The sequence below is a fragment of the Colletotrichum chrysophilum genome (assembly GCF_026319265.1).
Source record: "Colletotrichum chrysophilum strain AFK26 chromosome Unknown scaffold_126, whole genome shotgun sequence".
NCBI classification, from domain to species: Eukaryota; Fungi; Ascomycota; class Sordariomycetes; order Glomerellales; family Glomerellaceae; genus Colletotrichum; species Colletotrichum chrysophilum.
In genome coordinates, this window is record NW_026517413.1 from 75,140 (window position 1) to 95,861 (window position 20,722).

At 52.6% G+C, this 20,722-nt stretch overlaps 5 protein-coding genes across 5 annotated transcripts; 3 read left to right on the forward strand and 2 right to left on the reverse strand.

Annotated features, from left to right (window-relative positions):
• Positions 1–1,220: 1,220 nt before the first annotated feature.
• Positions 1,221–2,189, forward strand: COL26b_010994 (uncharacterized protein; the record flags this gene model as incomplete). Its single annotated transcript, XM_053183676.1, has 1 exon — positions 1,221–2,189. The coding sequence occupies one exon, from the start codon at positions 1,221–1,223 to the stop codon at positions 2,187–2,189; it is 969 nt and encodes a 322-aa protein (XP_053032387.1).
• Positions 2,190–3,650: 1,461 nt separating this feature from the next.
• Positions 3,651–6,813, forward strand: FOX2 (bifunctional hydroxyacyl-CoA dehydrogenase/enoyl-CoA hydratase fox2; the record flags this gene model as incomplete). Its single annotated transcript, XM_053183677.1, has 8 exons — positions 3,651–3,809; positions 3,883–4,219; positions 4,277–4,366; positions 4,428–4,815; positions 4,865–5,273; positions 5,329–5,751; positions 5,849–6,462; positions 6,525–6,813. The coding sequence occupies 8 exons, from the start codon at positions 3,651–3,653 to the stop codon at positions 6,811–6,813; spliced, it is 2,709 nt and encodes a 902-aa protein (XP_053032388.1).
• Positions 6,814–7,285: 472 nt separating this feature from the next.
• On the reverse strand, positions 7,286–9,319 carry COL26b_010996 (uncharacterized protein; the record flags this gene model as incomplete). The annotated part of the gene is made up of 1 exon (XM_053183678.1): positions 7,286–9,319. One exon carries the CDS (start codon positions 9,317–9,319, stop codon positions 7,286–7,288), a length of 2,034 nt encoding a protein of 677 aa, XP_053032389.1.
• Positions 9,320–10,533: 1,214 nt separating this feature from the next.
• On the reverse strand, positions 10,534–11,413 carry COL26b_010997 (uncharacterized protein; the record flags this gene model as incomplete). The annotated part of the gene is made up of 4 exons (XM_053183679.1): positions 10,534–10,593; positions 10,658–10,794; positions 10,847–11,019; positions 11,106–11,413. The coding sequence occupies 4 exons, from the start codon at positions 11,411–11,413 to the stop codon at positions 10,534–10,536; spliced, it is 678 nt and encodes a 225-aa protein (XP_053032390.1).
• Positions 11,414–16,399: 4,986 nt separating this feature from the next.
• Positions 16,400–18,218, forward strand: COL26b_010998 (uncharacterized protein; the record flags this gene model as incomplete). Its single annotated transcript, XM_053183680.1, has 3 exons — positions 16,400–16,592; positions 16,651–17,450; positions 17,499–18,218. The coding sequence occupies 3 exons, from the start codon at positions 16,400–16,402 to the stop codon at positions 18,216–18,218; spliced, it is 1,713 nt and encodes a 570-aa protein (XP_053032391.1).
• Between the last annotated feature and the right edge of the window lie 2,504 nt (positions 18,219–20,722).

Genomic DNA, 20,722 nt, shown 5'->3' on the forward strand with positions numbered 1-20,722 from the left:
CGGAAAGTACTGAGACCAAGAGACAGTAAACATGACTGGTAAGCGGGACGCGCGGTCGTGCAGGTGACGATATTTGCCCAGGAAGAAGCGAAATTATTGCTTCGCCATAGAGAACAAGAGGATAGATCGGAAGAAGCAGTCGAGCAATTCGTGTGAGGCGCGCAAGTGGCGTAGCGGTTAGCAGAGCTGCATGCTCAGCTTCCTGCCAGCCAAGATGGTTGCTAGACTAGATCCATTGAGGAACCGGAAAATATCGAAATAATTCACCAAATCTGAGGATCGCCTTCTGCACCTGACCGCATAGTAATAGAACGTTGCTGAAATTTTGTCTGTGAGGCAAGCCGGATACCGCCATAAAAGGTACACTTACACCTTAGGTACTAAAGGGTGGCGGGGTGGTGTACTCCCCTGCATCTGAGCGCGCTTTGGCCATTAATACGCGAACCTTGACGCGTCCGGTAGCTAAACCCTACTACTTGCTGGATCCAACACCTCCTTCCTCCTCACCGGAGATGAGTTGATGCTGCGTCAGCCTACGGTTCTCGATAAAAGAAAGCCCGGCACCTCATTGTGTCTCGGTCCTTTTCAACCCACGCCTTGTTGACCATCGTGGTCATCTGCAATGACCAAGTCTCAACTATTTCCGCAAAATTCTTCCCCGACATTCGATCTCGACATTTGACACCCAGCATAACCAGGCGGCGCGTAGTGACGGACGCAACGTCACTGGCAACATGCCTCCGAATCTGGGCTCGAACAGGATGGCCCAGTACGCCAGGAACCCTTCCCCTGATTCGGTTCTTCCCGATGGGGCTGCGAACCTCGCCAGAAATCACGAAGTGGAACAGCGTTCCGCAACACCTCCGGCATATTCAATCTCAAGTCACGCAATCACCGACTCCACGAAGCTTCCCGCCCCAAAACCATTTGCATCTGCTAGAGCGCATGCCACACATCTGACAATGCTCCGACAGCCTCCTCAGTCGGGATTATCTTCAATGCAGCCCCTGCGTGTGCATTCTGCCGCGAACGCTCCTGATGCTTCACCGCGAAGGCACCATCACCAGCGAGCCAGCTCCCAGAGCAGCGATAGGTCCGCATTTTGGCCAGAATCACAAATCGATAGCCAATTCGGCTCGCCTACGACTCAACGGTCCGAAAAATATGACGCCGTAATGGACATTCACAGTCGACTCCGCTCCCCACCGCCTACTTTCGCCATGGGCAATCTCCCACCGCTGCAGACTGTTGACAAACTACCATACACGATCAGCAAGAACGGTGCCATGCGCATTGCACCCTCGAACGATGGCCCCGATCTGGCTCTTGCTCAAAGCGATGATCCTGCCTCTGTCGAACCTGCAGCTCCAAAGGATACCTATTCCAGCGAGCCATATACGTCTTCACCACAACGTCCCGTGAAACTCGCACTGCATCCCGCAACTGTACGAAGGTCTTATGCACCTGCTGCCTACGAGGACGACCAGGAAGTCTTTTCGGACTCCCCAACATACAAGATCTCCAATAATAACCTCGTAAGGGTTGAAAAGCTTGGACAAACCCAGCCAACTCGCCACACTGCCGGTCTTCGACTGGATGACGAGGTCGAGGGGAGCCTCGCGAGCGACTACCCTTTGAGCGAGGACGACAATGGCACTCCTCGAGCCAATCGAAAGAAGGCGTTATCTCGAGAGCCGGCTCTCATGGAGAATCCTCTGCCGGCACCCAGTCGCACTCAGCGAAACAACACAAAAAAGCGGCGCCGGGGCAGCTGCGACTATGCTGATGACGAGCTCGCAGGAATGACCTACTCTGAGCTGCGTGAGCAAGCGTTTGACGATGACCCAACGAAGAAATCCCTGAAAGGAATCGGTCCCCTCACTGGTGATAGTCTACCTGCAAAGCTTGACCATTTCCAAGGCCAGCGTGAAGCAGACCAGAAGCAATTTTTTATGCAAATGCCAGTCAGCGATTGGGAACGCTCCGGCGACTGGTTTTTGGAACAGTTCAGTCAGATTACCCAGAAAGTGAAAGCTGCCCGTCAGAACAAGCGAAACATGGTCGAACAGTTTGAAAACGAAATTGCAACCAGGGAGGAAGCTGTTCGTCTTCGGGCCGAGAGCATCGCCAAAAAATTGAACCAAATCAAACACAAGGGCGAAGACATGCTGGCGGATAAGGAATTCTGAAACGATTCACCAGCTTGCCTCTGAGCTACTTTTTCTCTCCCACGGTCACAAGCATGAGATTCATGGAGGGTATATTTTCCTACGACAAAATTATTATGAGTTACGAATCACGATTATCACGATTGGAGTTAGGGAGAAAACGAACCTTTCTGCGACAGTAAGATCCGCCGCGATACTATATTCTAATCAATTTTGCCACCAAAAAATACGTCATCAGAGAGAACTTTGATTATACTGCTGCTATGTGTGTCGTCATTGTCATGTTTTTATCCACGTCGAGTCTGAACTCGATGCCCTGGTTTGCTGCGAAGACTCTGATGGGGTCGAAGAATACCTCGCATATGATGGGGGTTGTTCATCAAAGAAAAGAAAAAACCTCAAGGTCTTCGCGTTCATTATCCTCCGCATCAATCTGAATGAATATGTCCATGGAATCGGTCATCATGTCATAGGTTTCTCCTTTGACTGACCCAAGATGATGTTTAGATTAGCGGCAACAGCAGCAAGTAGGCCTCGGGCTTGTGGTACAAGTAGAGGCCTTGAGACGTCCCGAAGGTGTGCCGAAACCTCGGGGAGGGAGATTGTTAGTTGGTGAATATCCAAGCATCACAGGGTGGACGATGCTGCTGAGATGAGTTTCTCCCAAACATTAGAGAAGTGTTGTACGTCTTCTGCGGCGTAACCAGTCAACCGGTCCATCGTCGCTGCGTCGCTGCGTCGCATGTGCCGAAGCATACTTCCGAGAATCCAGGGGTTGGGTTTTGTAATCAATTTAGGTTGCTGGCTGCACGAGTCGATATCCTATTACCTTGGTGTTGTTCGGCAGCTGGAGCTTGGAGGCCGGTTGTCAATTGTAGGTAGCTGGGTCCATCCAGCTCTTGGTCGCAACATGCGGTACCTACTGCATATCTACCCGCATACCTGTGCGGCGTCTTTCCTACCCTACTACCTGGTGGTTGCGGTGATACCTAGGTACTGATACTAGGTTCGCTGCATGTACGGACACTACGCAGTTGCCCCGTCGGAGTACTCTCGTGTCACTGGTCAAACTTACAAAATCTGGGGACATGTGACATGGGGAGGGGCGGGGAGATGTATCTTTCTCCACATGACCTCATGGAGACTTCCGCCAAACCCACGGCTAAGTTGCATGTGAATCCAGTCTCTGTCTTATTACGGACTAGCGCCATTTGTCGGCTTCGGTCAGAGAAGCTGCCTCGGCTCTGTCTGCGGCAACCGTCACGCTGGCTCTTTCAGAGTTGCCGGACGTGCTGCGTTAGAAAACCATCCGCCCATCCTCTCGCAGTGTCCCAATCCCAGCCTTATACTTCTCAATTTCTCCATCTCGCACATCCTTTCGCTATCATCCATTCTTCTACGTCTGTGTTATATCGGAACCCTTTCCCAGTACATCACTAACCGACTGTTCGTTCATTGTGCCCCCAAGGCTCTAGAGATAGGATGGCTGGTCAGCTACGCTACGACGGCCAGGTCGTTGTTGTCACGGGCGCTGGCGGCGGCTTGGGCAAGGCTTATGCCACCTTCTTCGGCTCCCGCGGTGCCAGTGTCGTTGTGAACGATCTAGGCGGCTCGTTCAAGGGTGAAGGCAACTCGACAAAGGTTTGTGGTCACGATGGTATCACGACACATGCCGCTAAGAGCTCGGAAGTTGCTAACATCACGATGGGTACAGGCTGCCGACGTTGTTGTGAACGAGATCAAGGCTGCCGGCGGCAAGGCTGTTGCGAACTACGACTCGGTCGAGAATGGCGACAAAATTATCGAGACGGCTATCCAAAACTTCGGTCGCATCGACATCCTCATCAACAACGCCGGTATTTTGAGGGACATCAGCTTTAAGAACATAAAGGATGAAGACTGGGACTTGATTATGAAGGTTCATGTGAAGGGTTCTTACAAGTGTGCCCGTGCAGCATGGCCCCATTTCAGAAAGCAAAAGTACGGCCGTGTCATCAACACCGCATCCGCAGCTGGCCTTTTTGGCAGCTTCGGCCAGACCAACTACTCGGGTAAGCCTCGTTGCAAGGCCCAATATCTATGATATCTGACGCTAAGCTGCTGCATAGCTGCCAAACTCGCCATGGTTGGCTTCACCGAAACCTTGGCCAAGGAGGGTGCCAAGTACAATATCTTATCCAATGTAATTGCACCAATCGGTAAGTGCAACGTGGGATAAGCGGAGTTTCAAGCGAGATGGCGCGCTAAGTCGTGTGACAGCTGCCAGCAGGATGACCCAGACTGTGATGCCGCCCGATGTTTTGGAAAACCTGAAGCCTGACTGGGTCGTTCCCCTTGTTGCTGTCCTGGTACATAAAGACAATGTGGACGAGAACGGCTCCATCTTTGAGGTCGGAGGCGGCCATGTGGCAAAGTTGCGCTGGGAACGATCCAACGGGTTGTTGCTCAAGGCCGACGACAGCTACACTCCTGGAGCTGTTCTTAAAAACTGGGATCAGGCCACCGACTTTTCCAATCCTCAATATCCATCGGGTCCCAATGATTTCTTGACTCTTCTGGAGGAGTCCATGAAGATGGGCCCTAACGATCAGGGAGAAAAGCTGGACTTCACTGGCCGCGTTGCACTCGTCACCGGCGGAGGTGCTGGGTAAGTTACCTCATGCCTACGTCTGCTTGACTCGGCTAACAAGGCTCAGTATTGGCCGCGCTTACAGTCTAGCATTTGCGAAGCATGGCGCCTCCGTGGTTGTTAATGACCTAGCGAATCCTGACGACGTCGTCAACGAGATCAAGAAACTCGGAGGAAAGGCTGTCGGAGTGAAGGCATCGGCTGAGGACGGCGATGCAGTCGTGAAAGCTGCCATCGATGCCTTTGGCCGGGTTGATATTGTTATTAACAACGCAGGCATCCTCCGCGATAAGGCTTTCAACAACATGGATGACAGTCTGTGGGACCCTGTGTTGAACGTACACCTCCGTGGCACATACAAGGTTACCAAAGCTGCTTGGCCCTACTTTCTGAAGCAGAAGTATGGTCGCGTAATCAACACTACGTCTACCTCGGGTATTTACGGTAACTTTGGCCAGGCAAACTACGCAGCTGCTGTACGTGTTTCTGCATCCCCGTACGCGCAAAGTTGCTTGACTGACAGGCACGCAGAAATGCGGTATCTTGGGCTTCTCTCGCGCACTGGCTCTCGAGGGCTACAAGTACAACATCTACGTCAACACTATCGCGCCCAACGCTGGTACAGCCATGACTAGGACGATCATGCCCGAGGAGATGGTCCAGGCCTTCAAGCCTGACTACATCGCCCCAGTTGTTTTGGCCCTTTGCAGTGATAAAGTGCCGAAAAACCCTACCGGCGGTCTATACGAAGTCGGCAGTGGCTGGGTTGGCCAGACCCGCTGGCAACGAAGCGGCGGCCACGGCTTCCCGGTCGACGTCCCATTAACACCTGAGGAGGTGCTGAAATACTGGGATGCTATTCGCAACTTTGAGGATGGACGCGCCGACCATCCCGAAAAGACACAGGATGGTCTTCAGAAGGTCATGGCGAACATGGAAAACAAGACCAACAAGGTATGACTTTGCACTTCCCGATGATGCTGTCGGTACACGTTGTATAGTAGCGCTAGACTTAAGAAAAAAAACCCAAGTTGTTGACCATGAGTTACAGCAAGACGAATCGTCTGGCAGTGGATCGCAGTACCTCGAAGCCATCAAGGCCGCGATGAATGCCAAACCAAAGGGCACTGAATTCCAGTACGAAGAGCGTGACGTCATGCTTTACAACTTGGGAATTGGTGCCAAGCGCGAGCAGCTGAAGTATGTCTTCGAGGGTGCTGATGACTTCCAAGTAATTCCGACGTTTGGAGTCATACCTCCCTTTGGAACAGAAATGCCATACAACTTCGACGATATCGTTCCGAATTTTTCTCCAATGATGCTGTTACACGGGGAGCAGTACCTTGAGATCAAGAAGTATCCCATACCTACAACGGCGAAGCTCGTATCGTACGGGAAGCTGCTCGAGGTAGTTGACAAGGGTAACGCTGCCATCGTCAAGAACGGCATCACGACTGTCAATGCAGAGACTAAGGAGCCCATCTTCTACAACGAGATGACAGTGTTTTTGAGAGGCTGTGGTGGCTTTGGCGGCCAGAAGAAACCAGCTGACCGCGGAGCCAGCACCGCTGCAAACAAGCCTCCCTCTAGGCATCCTGACGTCGTCATTGAGGAAAAGACAACCGAGGAGCAGGCTGCATTGTACCGACTGAGCGGCGACTACAAGTACGTTTGCCCCCAAGATTGCCCTTTTCTTGTCGAGTTCACCCTAATGTGTTCGGTCGTAGTCCTCTGCACGTCGACCCAGCTTTTGCCAAGATGGGAGGTTTCAAAGCCCCCATCCTTCATGGCTTATGCTTCTTTGGCATCGCCGGCAAGGCCGTCTATGAGCGTTTCGGCCCCATCAAGAACGTTAAGGTGCGTTTTGCTGGCACCGTAATTCCTGGCCAAACTCTGGTTACGGAAATGTGGAAAGACGGCAGTAAGGTCATCTTCCAGACCAAGGTGAAGGAGACGGGCAAGCTCGCCATCGGCGGCGCCGCAGCAGAGCTATTGGCCGATAAGGGTAAGATCTAGCGTGTTCGGATTTGCTCGGTGTAGTTGCAAGCTGGAACTCCAGCAGGCTTCATAGAAATGGACCTAAGTTCGTGGCTCGACACGTAAATTCATGTACAATCAATCAGTGACATTACGTGTCTTCTCTTCGTAATGATACATGTTATCAGGAAATCGATGCGATGCATCCAGATTTAGCCTGTTTGCCAATTACCAAGTAGTACTTGCTGCAAATGATTCTTTCATAGCGAGCCGATACGGACGTTTTGATGATCCCAACCCCTATTGGGCATCCCGCTTGGGACGGCTGGCTGGCAGAAGGTGCCATTTCTACATCACGACGACCAGATGTGCTCCTGCAAGCCAAAAGTGGGACAACCGTTGGATTTCAAGTCGCCCTGTCTCGGCCCAAACCACAGAAGTGGTGTTCTTCAGGAGCTTGTCTAACCAGGCAACAATGTGGGTGATCTGTAAACCACTCACTGGCCGGACGTCAGACGAAGCTGGTTTCGACTATAAAGTCGCACACTTCGGCCAAGGTCGGCAATCGTCCGTTCTTGATGTAACTCTCGACCGACGAGACTCCATTCCTAGCGAAGCCCGTCTCCAAAAAGGCCTTCTCTGCACCACTCAACTCCCGGTTCTCCATCTCCCGCCACTTGGCCTCGGCCTCCTCCTTCGCCTGCCTCAGCACGAAGTCCGTATCCTCACTCTCCCATAAATTGCACCTCGTGCACTCAGTGCATGGTCGCGGGTCGCCATCAGGCCTGAAGTGATCACAGAAATGCCGGTAACCTTCGCCCTCGCCGTTCATGCCCCCGATGTCTTTGCGGCATACGTAACACATCTTGTATCCGCAAGGGCAGGTAAGTTTGTTACAGCCTGAGTTCTTGACGAAGGACGTATGGCAACGCGGGCAGACTCGTTTGATGGCCATGCTCATGGCCTGCTCCACTTGTGTACGCAGCGCAACCAAGGATGACTCGTTGCACACGTGAATGTCTGTCCACGCTTTGGAGCAGCATAGACAAGAATTCTTGTTGCAATCAGGGTTCTGACAAGTGAACTTCAGTCCGCGACGCCGCCTTCGATGGCGACCGAGAGCGAGTTTCCATTGAATTACGAGGTAGTCGCCCAACGTGCGCTCGGTGCTGACCAAGAGACAGACGACTGATGAGAGTAATGCTATGGGGAGAATGAAGGGCACCGTTAGGATGCAAAGTAAAATTAGTAAAAGGCTAAGAAGGCTGTCAAGCCTAACGCGTAATCGTGTCTCGTCAGCCGGCAGGTAAATGTCATCAACTTCGGCATATTCGCAGAATGGACACCGGATGAGCGGTAAGTTTGATGCCAGCAGGCTGTTTTCCGCCAAACGTTGGTCGAGCTTGTGGAGGATTTCTGCTCCTTTCTTCTCCTCTAGCATTGCGCGGCGCATATGATCGTACGGGATAAAGCCAGAGCATCCGTCCCCTTCGACCGCCAGGCATCTGAGCGTGCCGGAATCCATATCGATGCTGCTGTGCCAACCCTGGCCAAAAACAGCCTCTTTGATGGAATGTTGAACGCAACGAAAGCATAGCATGTGGCCATCCGCATTGCAGTTCGTGAATTCCTCGAAGGTGGACTCGGTAAAGCAGCAAGCACATTCGTGATAGGCGTGAACCTCCTCGGCCTGTTCGTTATTCAGTAGAAGGGCATAACCGTGGTCTTTTTCCTCCTGCGCTTGCCTGGCCCTCTCCTTCAGTGGTTGGATTAGATTACGATACAATTCGCCGTCCAGTTCGGCATTTCCCGTAGCTTTCAAAGACGGCACGATAGCGCCCTGTCCGGTTGACTTCCAGACTACTAGGGGATGGTTCTCGGCGTCGACAGATGCCACAGGCTTCCTCCGGAGGAAAAGAGAGGATATGGTAAAACGCCAGGACTTCGACGAGAGAGACACGAGGATTTTGCGTGCTTCGAGATATGAATAGTTGGATTCCGCAAGGACAGCGTTGATAGTGGATCGCGAGAGACCCTTGAACTCGTGCCAGGCCAAGGCTTGAACGGCCTGCTTGTAGTCAGAAGCTCGAAATGTTTCGACACGGGGAACCAGCAGGTTTTTTGGTTCTCCTAGGTCTTTTTCGTGCCGTTGGGGCTCTGTGCGCTGATGACTGGCGACTCTCCAGCGACCTTTGACCCAGGCGACACGGTTTTTCAGAAGGGCGTCGGCAACTACGGCAAGCCTGGACTCTTGGTCGAAGTTGGAAAGCATTTCGCGGAAAACCTGGATCTGGACGTCGGGAAACACGGCGGCCAGGGCCACCAAACTGTTATTAAGTTCGCGTATATCGGGGCAGTCGGCTGGCAGACTGCACAGGTGTGATTCGTCGTAGATGTAACCATTGTGAGAGGTGGTGTCCTCGGTCACGTCCGAGTCTACATTCAGAATGTTGTCGACTTTGTCGGTGGATGAAGGAGCCGAAGGCTTTGTGCGAGGAGAATGCACTCGTTCGGTGGAGGAGCCGAGGAAGGTCGTGAAGCCCATTTCGATTGCTCATGGCCGTGGTAGGCTTTGCATGGCGCGAAAGCAGTACTGCGACGCGGTTGAATCGGACCGACGAAGTAGGTGTCAACGAAGTTGCATTGACATTGGGATCAGAGCAGATTGATGCGGTGCGACTGAGAGCAATATGCCAACCGCGCGCGGCATGGACACAGCTGAGGGGTTGTCGAGCCAGGCAGTCGTCGTGGAAGCAAGGTGTGTAAGTAAAGAGTTAGGAGAGGGGCATGAGGACTGTTGACAAGAGTTAAAGAGGCGGTCTAGGGGATGTCGTTGTCTTTGCTTAATTTGCTGTCGCCTCTTTGGGGACTACCTTTACCCGAAGGTACCTAGGGACTAGGCTACGACGTACGTAGGTATTTGCTAGGGCACTTGAGTGTCCCAAACGTTACCCGTGGACCCCCTACCTTAGGCCGATGCGCAACGTGCTTGCGGGGAGTCTCGGCCAGGTGGTCGGTGGGCAGGTGTTCCTCTGGGCTGGGTAGGAGGCGGCAAATCAGTACCTACCTACCTTACTCAGATACCTAGGTACCATACTGCGTACCTACTTTCGTGACCCGGGCGGGGAGGCGTGCGTAAGTATTTCGGTACCTTAAGGTATGTGCCTACACACGTTGTTGAGTAACGGAAAAGCGCATTATCGGACATCTTTCCGAGCTTGCATTCGCACATTTTTTTAACGGCTCTTTGCAGCATCGAGCACATCGCCATGGCCTGTTACTGCTGATATATCATTTAGAAATGGATACCCAATTCCTCATTATCAAGTTAGTTGAATCTATCTATGCAGTTGCTTAACTCAACGAGTCCAGGCTCATCAACTTCGCCTAGGTCGCAAATGCTTAGTAACGCTAAGCTTTCTCGATTAAATATCCCCAGTACTGCGGATTACTTTCAAGACTTGCGATGGAGGATACCTGCAGCACCCTAGTAGCATATCAGTCGAGCCATTGACGATTTGCCTTCATTTATTGACTTACTTGGTGCTGGGGAAAGATGAGGGTGTCTGCCACAACCACGTTCTCCCGGCGCGTGCTGGTAAAAACGACTACTTCGGCAATGTCGTCGGGAGTCAGGGGCTCGCAGCCGCTGTACCCAGGCGATCGTCAGCTCAGTCTATACCAACTCCAGATGGGGGAGCGTCTGAGATGTTTGGAAAGAACATCGACGAAAGCCGTGGGAACTCCGAGGCTATTCACTTACGCGTAGACGGCGTCGGCCTTGGACTTGTCACCATAGAAGCGGACGACGGAGAATTCCTAAGTTTGGGTTAGAAAAGGAGCCGGCAGGCATTTGGCGTTCCGCCTTGAGTCGGGGACGTACAGTCTCAACCTGTCCGGGATCGATTTCGATGACGCGGATGCGAGTGGCAATGAGCTCCTTTCTCAGACTGTCCGTAAAGCTACGCACAGCAGCCTTGGTGGCACAGTAAATAGAACCACCCGGGTAGGGCTCGCGACCTGTGGTTTTACGTCAACAAAGTTCTCAGCCCTATGGACCAGTTCTACCTACCGGCAATAGAGCCAATGTTAATAATGTCACCGGCGCCACCGTCGGGCCTCGACTTGAAAATGGGCAGGATGGCCTGGGTGATGTTGATAAGACCAGTGACGTTGGTTGCGAACATGACATTGATGTCTTCCTCGGCAATTTCAGGGGCTTTTGCGACGCCCTTGACGAGACCTCTGCATGCCAACATCAGTCTTACTCAATTACTGCAACCGCGAGGACCATGGGGAAAGCTGTTAGAATATCATGGGTGGGGACTTACGCGTTGTTCACCAGGATGCTGATGTCTTTGAAATCCTCGGGTAGGTTGGGCACAAGTTGGCGGACCTCCTCCGGGTTGCTCACGTCCAATTTGACAGGATGAATCTTGACGCCATTTCCGACTTCCTCGTTGATCTTTGCGGCGATCTCTTTCAAACTGTCAATACGACGGGCTGTGAGAATGAGTTTCAAGTTATGAGGCGACGTCCGCGCGTATTCAAAGGCAGTGCTCTTTCCAATACCACTGGAGGCGCCAGTGATAAGCACCGTCTTGCCCTCAAGGCGTCTGGCGGCAGCGGTGGCAGACATGATGGTTCTGATGTGGCTCTTGTTGAAGATGGTCTGGAAGGTGGGCGATAGACGAAGGCGTTGACGAGAGCAGAGCGTAGAAGACAGCGAGCAGACTATGCGGTTCATGTGTAAGAGCCAGAGGAGGAGGGAAGGGAGATTGCAAAACTCGGGACTTAAAAGTAAGGGCCGACTTTAAGATGTTGATTTGAACCCTTAGGCCAAGGCAGCGTGTAACCCCAGGGACGAATGATTCTTAGCACGTTTCCGACTGTCAAGAGACGGATAAGACGAGGGGAAGCAGATCGTAGAAAGACGATACGGCGGACGGAATGGATAAGCCCCACTATGCGGGGTTTCAACAGCCCGATAACCGGCGGGGGAACGCGATTGCATCATTTCTATCCGAGGCGTGTGCTTTTATTATAGATCTTGGGTACGGTCGTTCGTTTTCATTTTCATTTCATTTTCACCGCTGTAAACGACCAGAAAAGGAGTAAAGAGAACTTCGTCGCGCTTTGGCGCAGGTACTTAGGGGCCAGGCAATACCACATTGCGTGTTGTCTTCTGAAGCTGCTCGTCATACCAAACGCCCACTAATGGGACGATGAGTGCAAGGCAACGTCGAACTTGGCGGCATTTACTTCCCCCGCCCCTGCAGTCCAAGACTCTCGCTGCTCATCAGCAGAAGAGTGCGTATGGAAACCTATAGTAAAGAATGCATTGTCATGTCTATTCATCATGCGTTGCCGCCGGGCTCGCCAATCTATGTGTCATCTATCGTACGCCAAAACCAGACCAGCCAGCCTTATCCAAATTCAATCTGTTGAAGACACGAGCGTCGTCGCTGCCGACGCCCTTCTTCTCCTCTCCATCTCTGTCTTGATGTGCAGTTGTCGCTGCTCTTCGATCGAAATCCGATTTCGGCGATAGGCTCCCAAGCTGATCAGTATTGCCACGCCTGATAAGATGGAACCAACCTTCATGTCTTGTTGGAATGAGTCTGCGTACACCTGTCGGACAGCCATAGCTTGCGCCTCCGTCAAGCTCGTCCCCGCTCCAGTTATCGTTGACAAGTGGTCTGGTCCTAGGACTCCTGCCAGCTCTTCTCTCATATGAGTGCCTAAGATCGCCGTCGACGCCGCAATTCCTAGACTACCGCCGAGAATACGGACTTGTGCGATGATTCCCTGGGCTGCAGCTGTGCTCTGTCAGCAGCGGAGATAGAAGAGGTGCAGGGCTGACGCGGCACTTACCATGGTCCGGAATCTCGGATTCTGTTGTGCCAAGGATAGTGGCCGACGTTGCTGACAATCCAAATCCGAAGCCGATCAGGGTTAAAAAACCTAGTGCCTTCGGCTCCAGCTCGACCGACGGTGATAATGTTGTTAACAGTCCGCACCCCAGCGTCATGAAACAACTTGCGGTGAACAGAGTCTCAAAGAGAAGGTTTCTGTTCTTGCTCACCAGGCCGCCAAGAGTACTGCCTAGAGCGACGGATCCTAGCATCGGCAGGAGAAGTATGCCGGCGAGCAAGGAGCTTTTGTTGTTGACGATCTGCAGGTGAACAGGGAAGGCGTAGACAACAAGCAGGTACGGAAATCCCAAAAACATAGTGTGCAGCATAGCAGCGACGTACACGTGGTTTCTTAGCAGTCGAATCGGAATTGCCGCCATAACGCGCTTGTCCCAGAACCGAGCTACAAGTGTCTCCCAGCCCACCAAGGCAATGAAGGAGAAGACACCTACAGTGACTGGGACTATGAAAATAGCCCGATGCCACTTGTCTCCATCCGAGCCAACGTTTTGAAACGAGAAAACAACGAGCACGGAGCCAGCCACGAGGAGGAAGGACCCAACAAAGTCTAGTTCTTTCCAAGTTCGACGTTGCAGGCTTGGGAGGTGCTTAGCCTGAGGCCAAGTCAAGTAGAAAACGACCATGGATACAAATCCAACTGGACCACTAGTAGCAATTTAGCGCCAGCCCGTTATGGCTATGAGTAGACTTACTTGATCCAGAAAATCCATCGCCAAGAGGTGTAATGCGTTAAGATGCCGCCAAGTACGGGTCCAAGAACACCAGCACTAGCGATCACCATTCCTACGAGGCTGGCGATATGCTGGCGCAGATGCTTCGGGCTGACCTCTGGGAATATGATCATAGTAATGGAGTACAAACCTGTTGCAGTCACTTAGTTTCTTTTCCGGTGAGAATACAGTGTGTTCAGCATACCAGAGCCGCCTAGGCCTTGTAGTGCGCGGCATGCGATCAACTGCTCAAGGTTCTGAGAAAAGCCGCAGCCAAGGGAGAAGCAGAAGAAGATGACGAAGCTTGCCAAGAAAGCATTACGGCGCCCGACAACATCGGAGACTCGAGCAAAGAGTACTGCACAACTCAGATAGGTGAGCGTGTAAGCCAACGCGACCCAGTTGATGAGACCCATGGATTCAAATTCTGCGCCGATCGTATACAGACTCGTGGCAACAATAGAAGAGTCCAACATGGACAGAAAAAGGCCAAGGCAAAGTCTAGCTCTTGATCAGTACTGGAGACACAGGCGATGCGGACGAAAGTTACACACCCGACACTCAGTAACCAAAATCTCCATGCTGGCAGGGAGGCATCGCGATATTGATGCCTCGGCAACGTCTCCGCCTTGGTGGTCTCGACATCGCCCCTCAAGTGACCCATCGCTACCTAAGTGACAGTGATCTCAGGCTTGCCTGACAGGCCGTCCGATAGAGCGTTTGAGTGTTCTGATAAGGAAAGCTTGTCGATCGATCGTGAGTACAATATGCGGTATATATATGGCGTTTGGCGACAGCATCGGCAGGCTTGGAGCTTTCTAACAAGAGAGACGAAAGCCAACTGTGCTAGGGCAGGGCAACCTCTCCGATGGAAAGGACAGCACCACAACGTCAGGCTGTAGATCCTTTGGCTCGGACCATTTGCGGCGACGACGACTCGTGATAAACAGGTACAGCGGTTGGCGGCAGGACAGCACAACTCATAGTGAAGAATGCCGCGGCGTTGAGATGGGCGGAACAGCGAGTGGATGGCGCTTGGGAGGCGCGTCGAGGAGCGAGCAAACACGACAGAGCAGACACGACTCAACGGAGAACCGCGATTAAAAAGACAGATAGATGGTGCCATTTCCGAATGCAAGGAAAAAACGAGTCGGCGTTCGGAGCGACAAATGGAAACAGGACCACACGAAAAAGCATGTTCGGCGTTCAGAATGCATTCGCATTTGATCCACTAGCTCCGAACTACGCCCCGAGGCAAGTCACATAATTTAACCACCGTCTCTGGGCAATCAACATCCTAGTGTGTCTGAATTCGCGGCTCATGGCCCTATTCGTTTGTCTCTCGCCCGACGCTGCCGGCCGTAAGCTGATTCCGTGGGCGAAGACGGCGTGGAGCCGGCGCGCCACGCCGACCCCAGAGACTGAGACCAGTTGTGAGACAAGGCGCAAGGCCAGTGTAAGCAAGGGCAAAGCCAACCGAGAGGAACAGAAGAAGAGGAAAAAGAAGAAGGTCGTCAAGATTGCAGGCGCTCACTACTTTCGGCGTCTCGTAGTTCTCGCTCGGGGCCAGCATGTTTTGATTACAGATGAGGAATGCTAAGTAGTCAAGACCTCGAGCCGCGCGCCGTTGAGGTTGTGGGCGACAGGCACGGTCTAGGTTCGACTTGAGCCAATGCAACATGCCAGTGGTCGGTTCCCTTGAATCCGTCCACGGGTCTCGTTCTTGCCATCTTGTGGGTAAGCCGACTCTTGTGGTCCACGAGCCTCAATACCGAACCTAGCATCGGAGGTCATTGGAGATCGGGGTCGGTGTCTGCTGGCAACGTGATGATGCACCAAACGCCGGCATAACAAAAAGGGGGCCAACCAAAGCAAAGGCGCAACGCGCATCAGAGACACCAAGCCACAATATGGGTAGACTCCCTAGTGGGCATGCATGCGCGAGGAATGAATTGGAGAATGCGGGCTAAAGGTTGAACAGCGCTTCGTTGAGCGTCTCAATCCTTGGGCAATATCCCGGAAGCCCTGGAGGTTCTAGTCGGCTTCGTTTCGGTGTCAGCCAGCATCTGAACGTGTATGCACCTATTCCGCATCAATGTCAAGACGACAAGATACACCTTCCCACCTAGGCGAACATGATTGCTTTTGCGCAGAAGACATTCATGGAGATGGCGGTGTCTCTGTGGCATCGGGCGCCTGGTGAAAGGTGCGTGAGTCGAAATTTTCTACTAAGTAGGGCGGCCGAGCTCCCTCTCTGCTAAACAGTACTATCGGAGCACTTGCAAGGGGCAAGCAAAAAAGGGGACGGATGGAGACAACAGCAGGACGTGAAGGGCGGCAAGAAGAAAATTCTCCCGCGGGCACGAAAGCGAAAATGAAGGGGAACATGAAAGTTGACTTACCTCCCCATTTTGCTTATTTCCCGATTTCAGCTTGATTTCCTGTCTAGAATAGACGAGATAGCACTCGTGGAAGACTGATAAGACGAGACCTGGGCCCGCTGTCACGCCCGGAAGATAGTTGCCACACTTCCGAAAGAGTGAAGCCACCTCAAGCTCCCGGCACGGCCACCTACCGGGGTCGCCGGGTGTACCTACCTTACCTTAGGTCCAGCTCGGATTGCTGTTATGTAAGCATTCCCTGACCAGTCTTTCTGGGACGTGCCGAGCCCTGTAGGTGCCTACCTCGCGTACACTAGTGACTACCTCAGCAAACGCTCCATACCTTACTTACCTACCCTGCTATCTTAGGCAGGCAAGTGCAATCGGATTACCACATACGCTATTCTTCGAATTGGTTTCGCATCACCCAGCCAGGTCAACCAAGCGGATCAGTCGGCCTTCTACTCATCTCAGCGGAGACATCTCGCGGCAACGGTACCTGGACGTCTTCACAGCCTTCAAGTTCCGTCTGTCAGCGTCACAACATAAGCGTACAACCCTCCCAGATCGTTCGATCCTCTGTGGCGTACAGTCCAATATGACTGATATCATCGCCGGTCAAGCTCTGCCCTGCCTCTCTGTTCCTTCAGAGAAGGAAAAGAAGTATGATCGCCAGCTCAGATTATGGGCCGCCAGCGGCCAGGCTGCTCTGGAGTCAGCCAATGTACTGCTGGTCAACTCCGGCTCGGGGACTATAGGCGTAGAAACACTGAAGAATCTTGTTCTCCCAGGTAGGCATCATGTGACTATACCTCTTTGGAGCCGAAAAGAGCAGCTGATCGAACTCAGGTATCGGAAAATTCACCATCGCCGACGACACTACCGTGACTGAGGCTGATCTGGGTGTCAACTTTTTCCTTGACGAGAGCTCACTGGGTAAGTCTCGTGCACAGTGCTGCACCGAGCTACTTCTTGAGCTCAACCCAGAAGTGGAGGGTGATTGGTATCCTCGGAACTCGGTGAGCTACCACAGAATGAACCATATCAAGGAGCTCATGTGCCAACTACAGGAACAGGAAACCCTGGAACTTGGAGAAGTTCTAGGCAGTGACAGCCCTTTCACAATCATCCTGTATGCGCTGCCCATCAGAACCGAACATCTCAACGCACTCGAGTCCTACAGCCGAGAACGCAAGACGCCACTCATCGCCATCCACTCAGCGGGGTTTTACGCTTACTTTAGGCTACGTCTCCCTGGCGTCTACCCCATCGTCGACACTCACCCAGATGCAACTGCCACCACGGACTTGCGTCTTCTGACACCTTGGGAAGAACTGACGGCTTTTGCCGAGAACATGACCAAGGATATCGACGGCCTTGATAACCACGAGCACGGTCACTTGCCGTTCGTAGTGATTCTTTTACATTACCTCAAAATGTGGAGATCAACCCATGCTGACGTGCCGCCCACCAACTATAAGGAGAAAGTCGAGTTCCGCAAGATGGTGGCCAACGCTGCCAGGGTCGATAACGCAGAAGGTGGCGAGGAAAACTTTGAAGAGGCTGTCGCTGCGGTCTTGAAAACCATCTCGCAGCCATCCCTGCCCAGTGCTGTAAAGCAGGTGTTTGAGTACCAGCACACTAACGAGGTACGGACGGAATAAACCGCATAGGAATCGGTGCTCACCTAGTCACAGTTGGAATCAACATCAAGTTTCTGGGTCATTGCCGCTGCAGTTCGCAGCTTCTACGAGAAGCACAAATGTCTGCCGCTGCCCGGCGGTCTTCCGGACATGAAGGCCCAATCGAGCGTCTACATCAAGCTACAAAACATCTACAAGGACAAGGCTCGCAAGGACGCCGCTGAGGTTCTGAGCATTGTTCGCCAAAACCCTTGTGGCGAAAGCGTTGACCCAGCTGAAGTTGACATGTTTTGCAAAAATGCCGCTTTCATCAAGTTAATCATCCCTGCAACTGACGGGGACGGCCAACTAAGAAGCGTAGCTCGTAAGTATAGCACCGTTGTCTACTTCAGAGGTGCCACAGCTGAACCATTGACAGAACAGGAATTTGCCAACGATGAGCTGGCTAAGGACCCGTCGATGCCGATGCCTCTTTCGCTTCTGCCAATATATCTTGCTCTCCACGCAACATCTCACACATCTTCGGCCACACCGGATGCCATTATGGCATCCGTCCAGAAAATCTTGCCAGATGCTGATGGCAACAAACGAGTCATCGAAGCCGCTCACGAGGTGTCCCGTGCTCGTGGCGGAGAACTTCACAACGTCTCCGCCACGGCAGGCGGCATGGTGGCCCAGGAGACGATCAAGATAATCACGAATCAGTACATCCCAATAGAGAACACGTGCATATTCGACGGCATTGGGAGCCGGACCCAGGTACTTCGCTTCTAGACCCGGGAAAGCTTTCCACTCTGCCGACCTCCCTTGCCACTTCAGCACGCATCGCAATCAATGGCACCCTTCGACCGGCATACATGCATTTGGAGGGGTAGACGAAAACATGCACAATCTCCCTATGGACTTCAGCGTCGGGCTTGCAGATCTCGGAGGGAAGGGTCCCCTGACATTGGGGAACGTCCAACTAGTAGTGTGAGAAAAACACTGGTCGCTGAGATATTTAGGCTTCTGGGCTCGGCGTGAAGACGGCACTCTTGCATGTGTGGTGCACAAAACTGTTGTGCAGGGCAGGGGAATGCAACCCTTCGACAACTAATTCGAAAGACCCGGTTGAGCGTGTGGGGGGCCTGGGGAAGGACGTGGATCTCGTCGGACCGCAGTCCCTTGCAGTCAGGATTTGGGTGGAACGCTGGGGGATGGTGGGCTCGACCGGCGCAAAGGGCATCAATACTGCCGGGGTTCGGACGTATGGTCTAGTAGAGAGGTGTAAGTGTTGTTTCTGAGAATGTGACTGTGAAGGAGGCTTAGAGTTGGGAGCCGAATAGCGGCTTCCCCGTGAGATATAAGTTTGTAACTTGAATGGCAGGCCTCACACAATGTGTGTCGTTCACATACTTGCGATTTATCACGCACAGTTAGATTCCGTGCAGGTATTGTCAGAATCCCAATTTTCAAGTCAGCAATCCTATATCGTTTGGCTGTAAAGGGCACCCAGTGACGAGTTTTGTTCTGCTGCTGACGATGGAGACCAAGTGGGCAAGCAGAGGGGATGCCTCCCACGCCCAGCAACAACCTCCGGTCTAAGTCTCTAGGAACAAAGAAGGAAAAGTGAAAATGCCCGACGGGCACCAAACCGTCTTGTCATCGTTGCCCTATGCTAGCTCTGCTGACCACCTAATGCCCTCTGCAAGATATCGTTCCAACAACTTGAGAGCGACCTCCTATTCAGAAGTTCTCATGGGGTTCTCAAACGGGCGGGGTACGTTGACTTCGAGTGCCTTGCGATAGGCACAAACGAGTCTCCCGAAGTGATGGGCAGTGTCATAGACATGCAAAATCTCCGCGGTCGACGCTGTTGCTTGGGTCTTGTGAGCTTAAGCCGTCTTGAGAATGGAGACTGCAAAGTGATCTGAATTATTCCAGATGCCACCAAAAGGAAATTTGTCAGTGTCAGATCAAGCTATTAGTTGCAACAATGCATAGGTACCTTTGAATCCAGCAAGCCAAAGATCATTCGCGCGCAGACATACATATACCCCTGTCCTGAACACCCGTGACTTTTCATTCTCACAGGAAGGATGCAGCTAGGGAAGGAGAAGAGACTCAGACGGGTCGTTAGGTCCGATGGCCAGTATTAAGCAGAACCTCTTGACATGGGGCATGTGGAATTGGACATCAACTTTTGATAGTCGCTAGACCCCTGTCTGAAGTCTGTGTGGAAAGCGCATATTTCACCCCGCCATTAACGAGGTATTACGGACACAGCCTTGTGAGTCGCTTGGTGCCCCGGTACTTTGTTGACATCATCGACACCGTTCAAGATTTAACGGATGTTGCGGTATGGAGTTCGCAGCATCTGCCGAGAAACACGTCTAGCAACACAGCCTCCAATAATATCCGCGCTCTGAGCCTGTAGAGTTGCCGCTATGTGAAGGGTAGATGGGGAGAGAGAAGAGGCAGAAGCCGTAGGGGAGGGCTGAGGAAGATGAAGAATGAATGCATATGGACAGCATTAGGGTTGGGGCCGTGGACAAACAAGCTCACAGACTGAACGACAGGACGTGTAGACTTCCACGGAGCATCAGCAGCTGGCCGAGTCTTCCCAGCCATGGTAGCCAACATTTGCATGGAAATCTGCTTGTCTCCTTCCCAAGTCGACCGAAAGACGCGAGGATGTGGGGAGGTAATCGGGCAGTCGTCGCACGATGCGACGTCGAGACACAACGCAACCCCAATCAACTTTACGCATTGAGTCTGACAACGCTGTTGTTCCAGACCGAGGATCAGGGACGGGCGGATGCACGTTAACACATGACCACTCGGGCGCAGAAGCGAGAGATGTAGCCGGTTGAGCAGGCCTACGCGCTGTTTGACGGCTGTTACTGTCTGTCTGCTAGACCGCATGTGAAAGAGGTGCATTGGATCATCTGCCGGGTAAAGGAGGGCAGTCGATTAACTTCAGGCAATTGCCTCCCGTTAGCGGATAGCGGGCGGCAGAGGAAAAGCTGGGGTATGTGCGTGTGTGTCTCTGTGTAGGTGTGCATGGCAATGGTCACGGCGCGGTTCGCCGGGAGAAGTTCCAGGCCAGGCACAATTTTCCCGTCTCGTTGAAGATGACGGCGTTGCAGGGTTGCCAGCCAACGTGTCGACCAGACAATCTATGCGCAGAAGACAGGTGAGGCATCTGTACTACGGATACCTACCTGATGTTCCTTGCATGCAACGTGGGTCCTCCGAGCATTGTCCGCCACATCTCGTAGCCGAGCACTTAAATCTGG